Source organism: Gracilinanus agilis, chromosome 4 (genome assembly GCF_016433145.1).
Source record: "Gracilinanus agilis isolate LMUSP501 chromosome 4, AgileGrace, whole genome shotgun sequence".
NCBI lineage: Eukaryota > Metazoa > Chordata > Mammalia > Didelphimorphia > Didelphidae > Gracilinanus > Gracilinanus agilis.
This window is the reverse complement of record NC_058133.1, coordinates 280,865,787-280,885,980: the sequence shown is the minus strand read 5'-3', so window position 1 is coordinate 280,885,980 and position 20,194 is coordinate 280,865,787. Positions and strand designations below refer to the sequence as shown.

Below are 20,194 nucleotides of genomic sequence, written 5' to 3'. Positions count from 1 at the left end.
ACTTGATTAAGTTAAGAGAAAAAGAATTACCTTTTACAATCCCCCCAGTGATTCTATTGGCAGATGAGCATGTTAAAATCTCTCAGATTTCATGCCTAGTCTCCTCAATAAATCATTTCAAATATCCAGCTTATACCTCTAAAGATCTTCTAGCTAAAGGTGAATACAATATTGCACTTTCTAAGAGGAAGTTACAATATTTGGAGATAAGAGTGAAATGAAAGAGGAAGAGAACAAAACCGATGATTGGTAGGCGCACTGACAAAAGCCAATTAGGGGGAAATCTCATTTGGCATAAGAGTTTACATTCAAAATAAATGTGTTTAACTCCCTTTAGTTTGATTCAGTATAACCAAACTTCATTGTGGATATTCTGATATACTGTATGGTTTCTGCAGGCTTCTTTATGGTGCCTTTTTAAAAAGAGTTCATTTTCTTGATTTGGGGAGTTAGTGAGCTTCTTTTCCTGAAAATTCTCTCAGAAAAAAATGTTTAAATCTTGGATTTTACAAAAATTATATAATCCTCCCTAAAGAGGGTGTTGACCAACACCCATATCAATCCAGGATACATGGCTGAGTTATGGGGTATATAAATCAATACTCAAAAGAAAAACGAAAAAGATTTAAAAAACCCAAATAGAAGGAAAAAAATTAAATTTTGAAGAAGAAAAAAATAAAAATCTATTTATATATAAAATTCCAAGCAAGCAAGACTAAGCCCATAATGCGTCCTTGAATCAGGGCCCAATTAAAGTGATTTATTCCTACAAGTCTGTAGGACAATTGCAGTAATATAGTACTTATCTAACAGCATCCAGTACTACAGAAAATTGCCAGATTATAAAGAGAAAAGGGACTAGGTTTTGAAGTAAAAGGGAAATTTTGTGATTCCCTGGTCTGATTTTTCCTTTACTCTCAGGGATAGGGAGCCAATATGGCAGCCAAATTAAGGTACTTGTAGCAATCTGGCATGGGGGAGTCCAGTATCTGACATCGTCAAACAGCTGTTTCCTCAAACCTCAAAACAAGTCCTCTGTCTTGGTGCAAATTCTCATCAATCCCACAAGGATTGGTTTTCTCCTTGACCTTGTGCTACTTGGCACTGTACAGTGGCTTTTTTGTGAACCCTTCTTCTGGAATCAGACACAATTATTACTCAATGTCCCATAATACTTAATAATCAATGGCAGGTTTCTATAGTCTAAAGCTTTTCGGTATGCAAAGGTATTAGGACCAATAAAATAATATATCCTATTACAAATAAAAAAACAATAATAAAATTAAAAATTCAAAAATTCATAATTCACATTCCATGACAATGTGTCAGCAAAAACTTATCTATTTTGTTTATGAACTTTTATAATGGTATTATCTCTGATCCAGTCATAGAAGGAGTACAAATAAAAAAGAAAAACAATTGCATTACAGAAGATTTTTCACTATTGAGTGGGGAAAATTCACCTCCAGAATCTTTGAGGTTCCTACCCCCCCAGTACCATCATTTGTTTAGATTCCTTTGTTCACGCCTCTGGGGCCATCCATACTGAGAGGGATTTTTCACCCTGAATATAGTGTGGATGGGCCACATTTGGGGTGTTTTGTTGTGGGTCATGATTTGCCTCATTTGGATTATTATTTCTATAATTATTATTATTCCTAAAGTTATTATTCCTGAAATTTATATTTTTGTATACCTGATTCCATTTCCTACAGTTTATCATTATGTGACCCTTTTCCAACAGAAGTAACACATTAATGGTTTATTTGTGGATCCCTGCAAAGGGGCTATGGCCACTATTTGATTTGCTTTTTCTTCTTCAATTTTTTCCATGGGTACTCTTATTTCCTTCCTTAATGCCTCCGCTAAGTTACTGGTATCTTCATCTTTCTTTTCCTGGACATTAAAGATATAAACTGCTACTCTTCTTAATTCCTTGAGATCCATATTAGCCCAGTTTGGGCAGTTAGTCTTAAAATAGTCTTTGACTGTCTTACAACATTTCTTTACAAATGATCTTCTTATTTGCCTGCCATTCCTTTCTCTGGAAAGATCCAGATCTATATATCTACCTCCCAGTCCAGTAGGCCTATTTATAAACTGGGAGGGGTTTTCATCATGTTTTTATTTAAGATTTTCGAATTTTGTCCATGTACCAGGTCTATCAGAGCAAAGTCTCATTGCATTTAATAATACATTTCTAGCCTGACATAATCACAAAATATTCTTCCTCTATATTTGAGTTCTATTTTGAGTCTTCCTTTGGCCAATGAATTGCTCCCCTTCCTTGGGCCTGATTAATAAGAGAAACAATTTTATTTTTTTCTCTTTCTGTTAGAAAGGCTTGGAGCAAATTTTTCATATCAATCAATGTGGGATCATAAGTATGGTAAATACTCTCAAGCTTTTTTATAATTACAATGGGCCCATCTTCAAAGGAAGTGGTATTTACCTTGAATCTCTCAATATTTTGTGGAGTGAAATGTATATGGTGTTTAATGTTCACTAAATCTCCCCTATGAAAAGTGGGTACTTCCCTTAGAGGGAATAGGCCTTTAACTGAATTATCTTCATCTACTGCTGTTTGGCTTTTTGTTTGGACTGCAGTGGAGTAGGTAAGGGGACAGAGAGGAGTGATAGGGGTGGGAGGAAGATGGGTTGGGTAGGGGGAGAAATGGGTTGGGTAGGAATGATTTGGGTGGAGTAAGAGATAGTTTGAATAGGGGGAGGGATGAGTTGAGCAGAGGGAGGGATGGGTTGAGCTGGCAGAAGCATGGTTGAATGGAGGGAGGCTAAAAGGCTTAGACTCAGGCTAATTTGGGGAGGGAAAGCAAGAAAAAGCAAAAGTTTTCTATTTTAAGTAAAATAAAGCATACTTTCTTATAGGTGAAAACCCTCAGGGTACAGCCTAAATTTTAGCTAAGAGATTTGAAAGAGTTTTCTCTCTTCTCCTCCACACTAGGGGTAAAAACACTAGTGGCCACGTGCTTCCACAGCCATTGCTAAGCTGGCCTGGGAATGCAAAAAGGTTTGGGTGGAGAGCACAGGCTGTGGACTGTTGGTATTTTGCCTTTAGAAGGCTCTGAATGTTTCTCAGGGTCAAGGGAGCAGTTTTAGTTATTTTTACTGCTGCTCTCCCTGACTGCTCGTCCCAGTGTTCCACCTCCCACTTAAGCTAATGCTAGAGGCACATGGGGGCTCAGAAACAGGAAAGAGTGGACTTCCAGGAGCAAGATGAGGCTAAACTTTGTTAATTTTGCCCAATAATAAACAAATGGAATAGACTTGGCAAGCTAGTGTTAGATCAACCCAAAGATCCAAGCTTTTGGGACAAGAACCCACTATTTGACAAAAACTGCTGGGAAAATTGGAAAGCAGTATAGGAAAAATTATTTTTAGAACAACATCTTACATCCTATACCAAGATAAATTCAAAATGGATAAATGACTTAAATACAAAGAGCAAAATCATAAATAAATTAGGTAAACATAGAATAGTATACTTATCAGATCTATGAGAAAGGAAGTCATTTTAAACCAAGCAAGAGATAGAGAGCATTAAAATGCAAAATGAATAATTTTGATTATATTAAATTGAAACCCAATGCAACCAAAATTAGAAAGGAAGCACCAAACTGGAAAAAAATTCATAACAAAATACTATGACAAAGGTCTAATTCCCCAAATATATAAGGAACTAAGTCAAATGTTAAAGAAATCAAGCTGTTCCCTAATTGACAAATGTTCAAAGGTTATGAAAAAGGCAATTTTCAGCTGAAGAAATATAAAGTATCAATAATCACATGAAAAAGTGTTCTAAATTTCTCCTGATTAGAGAAACACAAATCAAAACAACTCTGAGGTACCACCTCACACCCAGCAGATTGGCCAATATGACAGTAAAGGAAAATAACAAATGTTGGATGGGATATTGCAAAATTGGGACACTAATACACTGCTGGTAGAGTTGTGAAATGATTCAACCATTCTGGAAGGCAATTTGGAATTATGACCAAAGGACGTTAAAAGAATGTATGCCCTTTGATACCGCAATACCACTACTAGGTTTGTACCCCAAAGAGATAAAAAAAAGGATAGTACAAAAATATCCATAGCCACACTCTTTGTGGTAGCAAAAAATTGGAAAATGGGGGTTGTCCCTCGATTGGGGAATGGCATAACAAATTGTGGTATATGATGGTGATAGAATACTATTGTGTTGTAAGGAATGATGAACTGGAGGATTTCTATATGAACTGGAAGAACTTTCATGAACTGATGCAGAGTGAAATGAGCAGAACCAAGAGAACATTGTATGCAGATAGTGAAACATTGTGGAATGATCGAATGTTATAGACTTTGCTACTAGTAGCAATGCAATGATCCAGGACAGTCCCCAGGGACTTATGAGAAAGAACAGTATCCACATTGAGAGAAAGAACAGTGGGAATAGAAACGAAGAAGAAAAACATATGATTTATCATGTGTTTATATGGGTACATGATTTGGGGTTTTGGTGTTAAAAGATTCCTCTTTGCAAAATTGAATAATATAGAAATAGGTATCAATTGATAATACTTGAATAACCCATTGGAATTGTTTGTTGGTTCCCAGAGCGGGGAGGGAAGAGGGGAGGGAAAGAAAAACATGGAAAAATATTTTAAAAATTAAAAAAAATGTTAACAATTGAGACCACCTAAAAAAATAAAGTAGTTTCCTGGTAATTTGATTGATATGGCTTGAGTAAGTAAATTAATTTAGGTAATGTTGACATTTTTTATATGACTCAGTGCACCCACAAGCAATTGATATTAATCCAATTATTTAGATGTATTTGTGAGATGAATGTTTTCTAATTATGTTTAAATGGTTCCAGTGTCTTGGTGGATAGGACTCCCAAATATTTCATACTCTCTGAATTTTACATGGAATTTCGCTATCTTTTCCTACTGTGTTTTATTGGTAATATATAGAAATGTTGATGATTTGTGTGGGTTTATTTTAAATCCTGCTACTCTGCTGATGTTAATTGTTTTTTTTAAACCCTTAACTTCTGTGTATTGGCTCATAGGTGGAAGAGTGGTAAGGGTGGGAAATCGGGGTCAAGTGACTTGCCCAGGGTCACACAGCTGATAAGTGTCTGAGGCCAGATTTGAACCTAGGACTTCCCGTCTCTAGGCCTGACTCTCAATCCACTGAGCAACCCAGCTGCCCACTTAATTGTTTTGACTATTATTTTGGGTGAAGGTTCTCTACTAACCATCATATCATCTGCAAAAAATACAGTTTTCCTTTCTCATTGGCTACGCATAATCCTTTGATTTATTTTTCTTACTTCTTTGCTATAATGATCATTTCTTGTATTATACTGATTATCACTATCACTAGTACTTCATCTTCCCATAAATGCTTTTTAGTTTATCTTCATTACAGATAAGGATTACTCTTGGTTTTAATCAGTCAGTATTTACATGAAACCTACTGTGTGCCAGGCATTGTGCTAAATGCTTTTACAATTATCTCATTTAATTCTCACAGCCACCTTAGAAGGTAGGGCCTATTAGTATTCCCACTTAACAGAGGAGGATATTGAGGTAAACAAAGTGACCTGCTCAGGGTCACAGAGCTAGTGAGTATCTGAGGCTGGATTAGAATTTTGTGCATCTCACTGATTGCCTCCTAGTTGTCCCCAAAAGACCTTGATCTTAGATCTTAAGGAAGAATTGAACTACTCTGATGCCTCTTCCTGACATGATGGTGGTCCTAAATGACAGCACTGTGAGCTGAGCTCTAGTTCTTCTGGTAATTTCTTAGCTAGAAAGGTTCTGTGTTTGGACTTCATAAACACACTGTATAATGCAATATTTATATACTAATCTAATTTAATATTAAGATGTTTAATGCCAAAAGGTTAACCACTAAGTCTGACCACATCACCCTTCATAACTCCCTATCACCTCCAGGATCAAATATAAAATTCTCTGTTTAACATTCAAAGTCCTTAATAACCCGGTTTTAGATAGTAATCATTTTAAGAAAATATCTGTTTATTCCTATGATTTCTAGTATTTTGTTGCTGTTTTGAACAGGAATGAGTATTGTAAAAGTTTTTTTTACATCTATTGAAATAATCATATGATTTTTGTAGATACAGTCAATTTTGTATCCAGTTTTCCTAATACAAAACCAGCTTTGCTTTTCTGGTATAAATCTAGTCTAATCAAAGTATTTAATGTATTGTTGTAATCTCCTTGTTAGTATTTATTTTAACATTTTTGCATCCATATTTATTTGAAAAATTGGACTATCGTTTTCTTTCTCTGTTTTGGCTCTACTGGTTTAGGTATCAAGACTATATGTTATAGAAGGAATTTGGAGGACTCCTTTACCTAATTTTTCTAGTCAGTTTATATAGTATTAGCATTAGCTGTTCTTAAAACATTTGGTAGAATTCTCTTATAAATCTATCAAATCCTGGGGTTGTCTTCTCAGGGAGCTAGATTTAATGCTTAAAGGAATCTCTTAGGGCATAAGGTCAAATCTCTCCATTTGAAGAAGAAACTGGGACCCAGGAGGCTAGATGATTTACCCAATGGCATATTGATTCACACTCAGGATTTCTGATTGCAAATCTAGTGCTCTTTCAACTATATTATTAAATAACAGTTTAAAATTATATAAAACTTTAAAACTTACAAAGTGCTTTTCTTCCCACAAACCTGAGAGATAACAAAAAGTACAATATCTGCATTTTATAGATCTAGTAACTAAAGCTCAGTCAGGACTTGAATCCAATTTTTTGACCTAGAATTCAGTGGTCATTTCACTAAACAACAAAGAAAGCCTTTGGTATATGGTAAAGCATAATGTAAGTAAGTATTTTATATATATATATGTGTGTGTGTATGTGTGTGTATGTGTATATATATGTTAAATGCTATGCATATTATTATAATGATATACTTTATATCATGTATTATTTTATATATATATATAGTAAGGAGTACTATAACATAGTAGATCAATATGTGGTATGAATATGATCTTAATTATATCTTACTATACGCCACATCATTATCATCATCACCATTATCTCCTTCCCCTTCTTGTTTCCTCCTTCTCCTTCCACCAATTAACATTTATTAAGAGCCTAGTGCATGCCACCACTCTGCTAAGAGTTGAGGATTCAAAGGTGGCAAAACATTCCCTGTCCTCAAGAAGCTTACAATCTAAGGGGTGACAACATGCAAACAAGTGTGTATCAAAAGAATTATATACAGGATAAATTGGGAGTAATCTCTAAAGCAAGGCACTAAGATTAAGGTGAACTGGGAAATATTTCTTACAAAAAATGGGATTTTAGTTGAGATTTGAAGAAAGTCATGGAAGCCAGAATGTAGAGATGAGAAAGGAGAGAATTCTGGGCATGAAACCAGTCAGTAAAAATGGTCAGAGTTGGGAGACGAAGTGTTATGTAAGAAGAATAGGAAGAAGGTCAATGCCACTGAATTATAATGTATATGGAGGGGAGTAAAAGTTTAACAAGACTGGAAAGAATATCATTGCATTTTTTATGAAGAAGATATGAAAAGGGGGTAAACATGTCTTTGCAAGCAATATTCTATGATAGACCATTGTAATATAAGATTTGGACAGATTTGCAAGAAGCCACGTTGAGGCAGGAGTTGCCAGTTGAGAGCTCAGAATACTAGAATGTTCCTGGATTGGCATACCAGGCATGAGACCAGTTGCCCATTGAAATTTCCCTATAGAAGGAGATGAGTCCAACCCTCTGGGACTCAGTCAGAGTTAGAGGGAGGTCTGGGTAGACATATCCTCTCTTCTCAACTAGGTTTCATAGGCCAGGGACTAGCTGTCACATCATAGGGACAGTAACCTCAGCTTATGCTCATACTGACAATCAATACCATCTTTCAACTTATTACAAGAAGACATCATATTCCCAGAAGATCAATTGAGTATCATATCATCAAGATGTAATCTGATCAAACCAACAAACAGAGAGGCTCCATTCTGAGCAGGTCAGGAGGCTTGCTGGCCTTGCCCAAACATTCTGGAGGTTAAAGTTCAAAGTGAACAGAACTCCATTACCTTTTGAATAAGATCTTGAAATAGATTAGAAGCTCCTGTATCCTCTGCCCTANAAAAAAAGTTGCCTGTACTTATTATTTCCACATTTTACTTCTCAGCTCCTTAGGATTTGGTTTCTGATTTCATTACCCAATTGAAAATTCTCAATACAAACTTAATGTTGATCTCTTAATTACCAAACTCAATGACTTGTTTTCTATCTTTATCTTTTTTTCATATCTGCATCATTTAAAACCACCGGATCCTACTGAATACTTTCCTTTCTTTGGGTTTTTGTAATACTGTTCTCTCTTGGTTTTTTTTTCTAATTTCTTAACGAATTATCCTTTGCTGTGTCTTCATCCATGTCCTGCTCTCTATTTGTGGGTGTAACTGAAGTTTTGGCTCTACAACAATCCTTTTTGGTAGTCGCATTAGTTCCATTTGGTTCAATTATAATCTCTAAGTAGAGATCTCTCTGTATCACCAAAGTCTTTGATACTGCCAAGTGGTTGGTTCAAACTCAGAAAAAGATCTGATTTTATGAACAACAATGACACCAAAAAGACATGTCACTATTTGCCTTGCTAATGCATCGTGTAGAACACTGGGCCTTTCCCTTTGCCTTGTATCTGAATCCTAAATTCCTTGAGATAATGGGCTATATTTCCTCACTATTTATATTCCTTTCACTTTGTGCATAGTAAATTCTTAATAAATACTTTTTCTTTCATTCACTCATTCATCCATTCATTTATTAATTCATCACCAAGAGCCTACAAAATATCTTAATATCTTAAAATACATAGCAAATAGGCATTTCAAACTTAACATTTCCAAAATAGAACTCATTATCTTTTCCTCTAAACCTTCCCAGTTTCCTAACTTTCCTATTTCTGTTAAGAGCACTAACATCCTTCTAAGATGCATAGGTTCAGAACTTTGGAGGCCTCCTTGATTCCTTATTTTCCTTCACTCCATTTGTTTAATCAACTGTGATGTTTTGTCAATTTTACCTTCATTAAGTGTTTCACATTTATTCCCTTCTCTGTATTTATATGGCTACCACCTCTTCTATGGACTAATGTAAAAGCCTCTTGATTGATCTCCCTTCTCCAAGTCTTTTTCCATTCCAATCCAGCTTCCGCTCAGAAGCCAAAGTGATATTCTAAAGAACAGGCTTGACTTTTCATTCTCCTACTTAATAAACTCTAACGATTCTATATTACCTGCAGAATAAAATACAAATTTCTCTATTTTGTATTCAAAGCACCTGACAACCCTTTATTTGTTACTTCCTTTTATGTATTATTCTTGCCAACCAATTTGGCATTGCTGTTCCTAATATTACATTCCTTATCTTTGTACAGTTGCACAAATTATTCCTCATTCCTGAAATAAACTCCACGTATCCCCGAGAATATCTGATCCTTTGATCTGATGTCCACATTTGCCAGTGCATTTCCTCCAATTTCTTTGTATTCATTTTTATATATTTTATACATGCTTATAACTAAACATATTGACTTTCCCTTAGAGGATATAAGCTTCATAAGGGAGAAGACTATTTTATTTCCATTTTTTATCTATAGGCCCTACTACAAGCTTATTAAACATTTGTTGATTGATAAAAGATATTGAGGAAATTTTAAAAAATGAAGTGAACTTGTCAGATATCAAGAGCAAGAAATAGCAAATTGATGGCCCACTTGCTTGTATTCCAGAGAATATTAAAAAAATACCCCAAAATAAAATTTTAAAAACATAGAGAAAATACACCAGCAAATGGATGGACTTTTCATGGAAAATTTATGGGAGTACATGGATAAGCATTACATATAATAATAAAGTATAGATGAGTTATGATCTGCCTAGACAGGTGGAGTATCCATTCTTAAGTCATATCCTGGACCTAAAGAAGTATGGGAATATATATTAGTATGCATATGTTTGTCTTTTAAGTGGATAATTTCTCTTAAGCATATTGCATTTCTTCCTTAATCTTTTTCTTTTTAAATAAACATATTAAATTATTAGAAAGGTACATTCAGCTAAGTCTTCAGATAAATGGTAACAGATTTCAAATTATAAAGCTATGAGATATGCAATTCTGGATATAGAACACACCTAGAAAACTTACCGTAAAGCCTTTCCTTGAAGTTTCCTCTTTCCTTCCATCTGCAACTGAACCTTCACTAGATCAGCAGGGTTAGAAAGAAACTGAGCAAATGCACCAGACAGCATTCCTCCCATGGCTGTTTGCCTAATTGATTATGAAGGAATATAGATGCTTATCAAATTACAATTCATTCCAGAGCTTATTATTTTTCCTTTAAAAGTTGCTCTTCTCACTTACCGTTTCTGTCCGTTGGTACTATCATTCAACTGAATTTCCCATACTCAAAACTTGGGTAATATTTCTGACTATTCTATCTTACTCACCTTTTCTAACCAGCCCTTAAATTCTGCCAGTCTTCCTGCTCTTATCCATCTCCTTTTTTATTCCCACTGCTACCACTTTAGTCCCCATTGCCACCCACCTGGACTACAGTAGTAGACTCCCAACACTGTTCTTGGAAGTGATAGGTGATTTAGCTGGAATTTAAATTGTAATGACCACCATGGTGAATTCATCTATACATGTTCATAAAACACTACAGCTTAGTTTACTACTCTGTGGGGTGGGGGACATCAGTTTAGGATGCCCTAAGGGGGAAACAGTCAAAGTTCCAGGTACTCAAGTCTTGCTCTAGTTGTTCTATTCAAGAGTCTCAGTTCTCCTATACGTTCATGGCACAATAAGATTTAGAATATGAATGGATCATGGAGATTACTTAGTTCTAATTATTCATTTTATGAATGAGGAATGTAAAGGGTCATAGACTAGTAAGAGTTAGAAGTTATTGGAACAATTGCCTCATTTTAACTTCATTTTACACATGAGAAATCAAGTGAATTTCTCAGGGTTTGTTTTTTTGTTATTGTTTGTCCTTCCTATTTTGAAGAGGACCAATGACATTATACGGTGATGCTTTGACTTGCAAGTAAATTGTATTTAAGTGAGGCAGAGTTGCCCAAAGTCATCAGCATCACTCCTTCTTCCAGAGTCATCTAAGTGCACTGGCAGGACAAAAGGCAAAATGACTGGTGATGGCCTGGGATGAAGTGGATGATCTTGGGATCTTTGATGTTTGACCAAGCTCTAGGGCTGTGATGGTGAACTTTTTAGAGACTGAGTGCCCAAACCTCACCCTCATGCCTCATTTGAGCTGCCCCCTTCCCCAAGACAGGGGAGGGAGGAAGCACTCCCATTGGGCTGCTGGGTAGAGGGGTGGGTGATCTGAAAAAAAATGTCCTCATGAGCATTGGGGAGGGGGAAGGGTATAGCCCCCTCTAGCATGTGTGCCATAGGTTTGCCAACACAGCCCTAGGGGCTTCAGTCACTTTCATGGCTGTTAGAACAAATGTTCTTATCCACCTATTCTGCAAGAGGAAGTCTTCACATGCTTGTGGTAGACACCTCTCTAATTCACTAAGGGGTTTGAGGCCTATTGATTATCCTCATCCTGGTTTAGCTTATCTGCCAAGATGGTTTTATTAGGGTGTAGCCATTACTATATGCTATAGCTTCTTCAAGCCACAGGGGAGAGGGAGATGACAGGTGGACAGACCAAAGAAGGACAAGTAATACTAAAAAAGGGCTTTCACATCAGAGGTGCCAGTCTTCCTTGCACATCCCATATGCCCATATCTTGTCTATAGCTTGTTTGTATATATTTGTTTGTTACCTCTCCTATGAAATCTTGAGCTTCTTGAGAACAGGCCCTGTCTTTTGCCTTTTTTTTTTGTATCCCCACCCCCTTAGCAAAGTGCCTGGCCCATAGTAAGCACTTAATATTTACTGGCTGATTGACAGACCAGGAGTTTAGGAAATTCAGCTCATCCTGAATCTCTGTCAACTAAACGCAGAGTGATGTTACCTGCTTCCCTACATCATAAAGATGGTAACATATTCCAATAAAATGATGTGCAAACTCTACAAAGGAAAAACTGTTCTACATGCTCAAACCTTGATTGTTTTCACTGAGACTTTCTCTACCCAGAGAGAGGGGAAAGAGTCCTCTCCCTGGCATCACTGATCTTTCCACAAGATGAAACCTAAGTCACTATTCTTATCTCTACTTAGCACAAAACTGAAGCTCAGGGAAAAGCAAGATAGTGGCCTCCCATGGAACAAAAACCAAAATTTCCAACTCCTCCTTCCCCTTTTTATTATAAAACTAATTTCTCCCTTTCAAATTTAAAAGATCAAGATACACATTCTACAGATACCAGATCTCAAGACAGGGAATGAATATGGAGGAAAATTAAATCTCTTTTTATGCTATCATTTTCAAGGCTACCAGTCCTCCCTCTTCAGGGGAAGTGTTTGTTATCAACAATAGAACCAGGACGAAATTGTTTTCATCACTACTGCCTAGAGTACAGGCTCTGACTTGCTCAAACATCTTATTACTGATTCTGTTTTGCACCTTGCCAGAGACAGTTGTCCACTTTGGACTTCATGTGATCATGGAAATATCACCCACAATAAAACTGGCAGAAAGGGAGCAGCTGAACTGTGCAAGTGATTTGGGAGGAAGCCCAGAGTGGTGCCTACCTTGGGGCTTAAGAACTTGACTCCAAAATGGTTTATGCTTCAATAGACCTCTCCAAGAACTCAAACCAATGTTGTGCAAACAGCATTAGTATTAAGAGAACCCAAAAAGAGGAAAAATAAAAATGATAGGGGGAAAGGAAGGGAGAGAAGGAAAAAAGGGAAAAGGGAAAGAAGTGAAGAAATAGAGAAGAATGAAAGGCAGGAAGAAAAGGGAAAAGAAAGGATGAGGGAGAAAGAAAGGAGAGATGGGAGGATGGGCATAGGGAAAGGGAAAGGAAGAAGAAAAGAAGGAAAAGAAGGGAGGGAAGGATAACCCTAACTCAATACCTTTATGTATATATTTTGGTTTTAAAAGGAGGGAAAGAAATTAAGTCTTCATAAGGTAAACCTAATAGGATTGGTAGGGAGCTTGTGTTTTTACTCAGTTTAAGATCACTAGTTTTATCTAATTCTGATTTTCTTGGAGATTTAATAATTACTTAATATTATTATCACTATATATTATACATGTATATAATATTAATCATCATGGAATAAGTTTATCATAACTTAATATCATTAATATTAATAATTACTGATAATAATTCTTAGTTTGATAATTACTTCTGTTGCAATTACCCTAAGAAACAAAAAAGAGAGAAAGAAAAATGTTCACCCTCCCAAATTCATGGCCCCCCACTAGTGGTCTCATTATCTTCATGCTAACTCTCACTGAAAGTTTATCAAAAATGATCAGAACACACACAATGATGAACATGAACATGAAAACAAGAGTCTCCAATGAGTTACTAAATCTGGGTGGAGGGCACAATATCCAAGTCCTAAATACACTAGAACTGCCCCCTGAGAATTTGCTTGTTAGTGATTTGAGATGCTTAACTTCCTTCATTGCCTGATGGCTTTCCTATGGAAAGGAAATCACCTGCCTAGCAAAAACCCAGCTTTAATGCAGTGTGCCAGTATCCAGTGGTGCCATTGCAGGTAAGGTCCATGAGAGTCTTCTTAGAACATTTTGATTTATTAGCTATTCTTTCCCCAGGCACTGAGAGTTCAAAGAACTATTTTGGAAGCTGGCCATTTCAGTTGTTAGAGAAAGGACCAAAACTAGGTCTCAAAAATGGCGATAATGCTTCTAAGAAATGCAAAGTTTATGAAGGAGTGTAGGGCTTAAGGGTCAAAATAATGTCAACATCAGTTACTGGGAGGTAGAGACTATGGTTTTAAAATTTTGTTCTATTACTTACCTAGAATATGTAGATATTAGGAAATTTAAAAATATATAATATTTTAAATAATTTGTACTTTTTTCTTTTTCCTTTTTTTTACAAAATTCTAATATAAACTAAACCTGATTTTATAATCACTTGTTAAAGAAAAAGTTAGTTGAAATTTAATCTGTCAAATGTAACATGTTTATTATGAATTTCACAATAAGATATTTAGAGATGAAAGGGGGAAGGCTGATCAAAAGTGTTTTTCCTTTTCTTTCTAACCAAAGGTTTTAAAAATGCTTGGTTATTGGTTCTTCATAATAAGCTTTGTATGAATATAGCTTTCCAAACTAGGTACTAGCATGTTTACTTCCTAGAACCAGCCACAGCTGCTTACTTGTGACCCATTCATTAGGAATAAAGATTACTATCATTTTTAATGGCCATGTCAATGTTCATAGATTATCTTACACCTACTAAAAATTCATTCATCTCTAATTCAGAATTCCACGATTTGTTAAAAAAAAACTACTGGAAAGAAATCACAAATTATTTTCTGAAACCCTTTCCCAGGGGTTCCTTTAACTGATGAAAGGAAGTCACCTGCCTTCTCTGTGCTTTAGTTTCTTCATCTTTAAATGATGAGGTAAGTCCTTTTCAATTCCAAATCTATACTCCCTGTGATCCTATTTGACTCTAAAGGAAGTTTGGGGAAAGGGGGCAGAAAAACTTTGAAGTTCCAATGCTTATTTATGGATCAATCAAAAATGAATATAAAGCATTTTCAAATTATTTTTTTAAAGCCTGGGAATTTAGGATTTAATTTACATGTAACTTTTGAGGAACATGTAATTCATATAAAGTAAGATCAACTTATGAGATTATTGTTAGAACATAGCATTTTGTTTCTCAAAAAATGTCTGTTTTTAAATTTTTATTTTTATTATCATGCAAAACAAACTTCTATATTAGTCATTGTTGTAAGGGTACATTCATACAAGATGAAAATCCCCAAATAAAACCATAAATACACTGATGTGAAAGTATGCTTTCATCCACATCCATTCAACTCCAACAGATCTTTCTCTGGAGGTGGATAACATTCCCTTTCATAAGTCTTTCAGTCTTGTCCCAAATCATTGCATTGCTGAGTGTAGCCAAATCTTCACAGTTGATCATTATACAGTATTGCTGTAACTCTGTGCAGTATTCTCCTGGTTCTGTTTATTTTGCTCTGCACCAGTTCCTGCAGATATTTCTAGATTTTTCTGAAATTATCTTGCTTATAGTTTCTTATAGCAAATAGCTCCTCTCAATCTCAGTTTCCTCATTTGTAAAATGGCAGAGATAAGACAGCTTAAAGACTACCTCACTAAGGCCCCTTTCAGCTCTATGATCCATTTGACATGATCTCACAGGGCGAAGCAAAAGCCCTTCTTTGGGCTTGCTAAGCTAGGTAGGTGATGGTGGTCAATTAGAACACAACTAAAAAGGTGCTTCTATGAACTTAGATCCTGAAAGTCAAAAAGGCTTTTGGTAATCAGAATTTTTATTCTAGATAGAGATTTTATACACTGTACCAATGACTATTGAACAAGTGATGTTTCCAAATCAACTGAAGAAAATTACAGGAGCTGCTTGGAATTCCTTGCATGATGGTCCCATCACTGCCCAGCTGTACTACAGTAGTTTTCCCATAAGTCTCCTCATCTCCACTCTTTCCCCTCTTCAATCCATGCTTCTTGGTGCTGCCTGAACAATCTTTGGCATTTAAAGAAGATTCTCCACAGTCCAGTGGAATCCCCTCTATTTAGTCTTAGCTCATATTAGCACTTTTTCTGCTTTCTAAGTTATGGCCCAAATGAACATATCCTGTGGTCTCTTGCCTTCATGTTTTTGCTCGAACTGGTCTACCTTCCTTTCCTTTCCAATCTCATATGGTGGTGTTCAAGAACCCTCTTTTGCCTTTACTAGGAAAGAAGAGCATATATCACTAATACAACTTAAAAGAGGTAGTAACTCAATCCTAGAATTTTAGACTTTAGAGATAACGTTCTTTCCAATAAACCATTTTCTCTCTTTCCTGATATTCAATGTTCAGAATAATAATCCTGATTATTCTGAATTAAGTATTCCACAAAATTCTTATGCTAATGCCTCATCTTGGTTTGGAAGTCACTCTGTGGTTCCTGAAGACTGTGCCAAATGGGATGCAAGCTCTGGTAGTGTTCTACCTCAATTCTTGGCCAAGTATCAGCAATTTAGAGAGCCATTGCATTGATGTTATGGGATTGATTCTGTAATTTTGAGTCTCTGAAGTTCTGGGAAGAGGAAGAAGGTATAGGATTGATTTCTGTTACAAGTCCAAACATGTATCTTGTCCCTTTCCTTCTGTTCTTTCACTGTCTTGCAGAGATCATTTGCAGTAATAAACTATGGCTGACTACCACATTGGCTATCTGTTATGACCAGTGAGCTTCTACCCCTGAAGCACTGTCACAGTGCTAACTGGTTGCCACAGCCTGAACAAACTTTCACACCTTGGAGCCAGGATCTCCATGGCACTGAAAAGGGAGAGAGTTGGGATATGAGGTTGGATTTTGATGAAAGCCCTTGGGTAAGGTTGTTGAATTTTGTTGCAAGGCCCTGGATCAGGTTCCTGGGTCATACACTACAGCCTTGTTGTGTGATAGAGAAAGAAGTGCCAAGTGAACTCATGGTAGGTGTCAGTTCATGGCAGGGTTTCCTATAGTCTTCTGAATTCTGGGTGTGCTCAACCAAAGATATGGCTGAAGTTCCTTTATCTTTGGTGAATTATTTATTTTTCAGAAAGGTTTGAGATGTTGTGGGGAGCAGAGAAAATATCTAGTCTTTCATCTTTTTGGTCTTATGATACAGAAATTTTTTGGTATCTTTTAAATTACCTTTTCATTAGCAAAAACATGCATGTTTTCCTCCAATAATTCAATATCTTCCCTTCTCATATTATGCTCCTACAGTTATGTTGCTCCTAGCATGGACTTACACTATGGATTTATACAGAATGCATGGAAGAAAAAACACCCATGTTATTGCTAAATAAATAAAGAATGCAGTCAAGAGAACAGAGGACATTCTTACTAAAAAATGAGGAGGGAGTAAGAACCTTCACAAAGGTTATTATATAATAGACCCCCTCTTCATAATCTCAAAGTTGGCTGAAAGGTATAGAGAAAAGAAAATATTAAAAAATTGTGTGTAGTCTATAAAAAGTATCCAATTTGGTACAACAAATGCTACCTTAAAAACTTGCTTCCTCCAACAAGGCAAAAATCATATAAGCTTCTTTAATTGACACAACAGAATATCTTTGTTCAATAATCCTGATTATTAATATCAAGTAAGGCATAGACAGGGAGAAACGTACTCACCAAAGGTGTTCACCACTGTAATGGAGGATGAACATAACAGAATCCAAGTGGAAGAGGAATCCCTTATAGATGGTAAGGTTCTCCAGATGATCCTGTTTATGTGCTAATTGCATCAAGCCCTGGAACAATGCAGAGCCTCCTAAACGAGATCCACAATAGCTCTAGCTATCCACATAGGAAAAACCAAGTGAACAAAGAATGCCTCTTGCCTAGAATGTCATATGTAAGTTGGTTGCATAATTAATAAAATTGTATATACTTTGGAACAATGTTATAGATGGACAATGAACTGAATCCAGACTTGAATAGGAGGAAGACAGTAGACTGCATTTAAACTGTTAAACTGTCTTTTCAATGATACTAAGCCTCTCTCTGAAATAAAGGCCTGTCTTTTTAATGGCAATTTCTTTTAGTTTTCTTCTATATATATGAGTGATAGAAAACCACAGTTTCTCAAGAATTAATTTTGGAGGTCATCCAAATGTTAAGCACGAGACAGCTGCAACATATTACCAACAAGAAATTGAACAGTGGCTAAAGGATCTCATCAGAAAGGTGACAGGAAAAAAGAGGTGGACTGGTCACATGGGGAGAGTGAAAGGTAAAGGATGATCAGCCATTGTGCTATGCTCGTACTTGCTTGGCATGTTGGATGGACTCCCTGTGGCAATTTTATGGGAAGAAATGGACATGAGGTGTAATGGATAGACTGCATTGCTCAAAGATTTATTGAAGGACTAAGGTTAGTAAGGCTAGAAAGAAATCTATTTTTGAAACATTTTCCACAAGGGGTTAAAAAGATTAAAAATTTTTTCAGAACATTACATTTAATGGAAGAATTACAGATATTACTGTACACATAAGAAGAAAGCAGTATTTCCCTGCCCACTTTTCCATTTTGCCAATTCCAATGGGTGAGGTTCTTTAAAAGTATTTTACTATGTTACAGTTCTAATAACAGAGAAAATGATTTGTAACTATGGCATCCCTTGAGGAGTGAATTTTACATATTCTAATTACATGATGTTGGCCTTTTGGACTATATTGCTAACTTAGACAAATAGTTTGTGCTTGTCTTCTTTGTTGTTTTTGGCTATAGTCTTTACAGACTTCTAACAAATAAAAATCTCCTTATAACAAATTCCAAGTATTTAATTTTATATTTTAAGCTGTGTTCAAGAGTTTGAGATGCTGGCATTAGAATGGTTCTTCTCTCCTTCCTACCCAAATCTCCTTCCCAAACCTTTCTAATGTTCTTTAACCTACTAACTAGTTTGGCTCATGGGGCAAAGAAAGAAGACAGTGGAGAAAGGAGCTTTGCAAAATACTTTTTTGATATTAGCATCATATGTGCATATATATTGAAAAGATGAACACTGATTTTGTTTTGTGTGTTTTAACTAATTGCTCCCACCAAAAATTTTAGTGGCATGGTGGATAGAGACTAAAGATGAGAATTCTAAAGATAAGAACTCTTGGATTCTGGTCTTTTCCCTAAAACATACTAGCTATAACTATGGACAAGTCATTTACATTTTCAGTGTCCCAGACAACTCCCTGATTATATCAATTGCAGATCTGCATTAAGGAAGTAATTTCCTTAAGAGCAGATTTCTACACTAATGTATCACAGGTCCAGACATACCCCTCCCCCATCCCCTCAAGATCACTCATTTTAAACTTGCATCATTAAATACTTTTATTGCAAAGGCATCATTTTATATAAATCTAATGGATAAACAAATGTTAAAAGTTTTACAATAACAAGTATGTTCCATACTTACAAAAGGGTAAATCTTTTGTATTCTGATTTTTCAAAAATAATGTCACGGTAATATTCATAGACGACCATTCGGACCCCAGTATACACTATGAAAAACAGTCAATCAAAGATAATTAATTCAATTACTTGTACTGTATGCTATCAATTCATATATTTAGCCTCTTAAATCTAAAAACTTAATATGCAAATACATTGGATAAATTAGTAAATTAATACATTATAGTATATCACTTATATGAGGTCAAGTCTATAGAGATTAAATGAAATCAACACAATAAAATTATAGAGGCATGGAGAAGTGTATAAAAACTTAGCAAGTTATCAAAAATTATTCATTCTTATGCTTACAGATATTATCTAATTAAATGCTCTGGAGACATTGCATTGTCCTGATTAAGATATCTTTCTGCTTGATGTTCCTCTTTGTAGCTGAGAAAATATGTTCATTAGTCACAGAGGAAAGGTGCATTATCTACTTCCAGATAGATAGATAGATAGATAGATAGATAGATAGACAGACAGACAGATTTTTTTCTTCTGAAATGTCAGAATGACAACCCCATGATCAGCAACTCTTTATTTTTTCTTTTGAGTGTCTCAGTGGTAAAGTTGATATTATTGGACTTTGAGGTAGGAAGACAAACTTGAATCCTGCCTTAGTCTCTTTCTAGCTGAGTGTCTTTAGACAACTCATTTAACCTCTCAACCACAGATCCCTCATCTGTTAAAAGGGGATGAGAATAATATCACCTAGCTCACAGGGTTGTTTGTGAGAATTAAATGAAATAAATTTTGTAAAGTGCTTTGCGAACTTTAGAGACTATATCAGAGCACTTTTAGCACTCCACTTTACTCAGTGTGCTCAGTATAGAGTGAATCCCATTATATTCCTAAAAAGACAAGAGTATACAATAATGGAGCTTAAGAGTAGTATACTTGGCCATAGTATTATTTTATTTTTCGAAAGAAGCACCAGATATTCTTTCTCTGACATAGTGTAAGTTCAGAGGATCATAATAATTAATAATTTGTTAACAAT

At 35.7% G+C, this 20,194-nt stretch overlaps 1 protein-coding gene across 1 annotated transcript in view; it reads right to left on the bottom strand.

The window, feature by feature from the left end:
• Positions 1 to 20,194, bottom strand: part of SLC25A27 (solute carrier family 25 member 27) — a 53,745-nt gene that overhangs the window by 26,506 nt on the left and 7,045 nt on the right. The window contains exons 3-4 of the mRNA XM_044673690.1: positions 19,157 to 19,241; positions 10,232 to 10,354 (exon numbers count right to left, since the gene is read on the bottom strand). Coding sequence (XP_044529625.1) covers positions 10,232 to 10,354; positions 19,157 to 19,241 — 208 coding nt within the window. The remainder of the gene's footprint in view (positions 1 to 10,231; positions 10,355 to 19,156; positions 19,242 to 20,194) is intronic.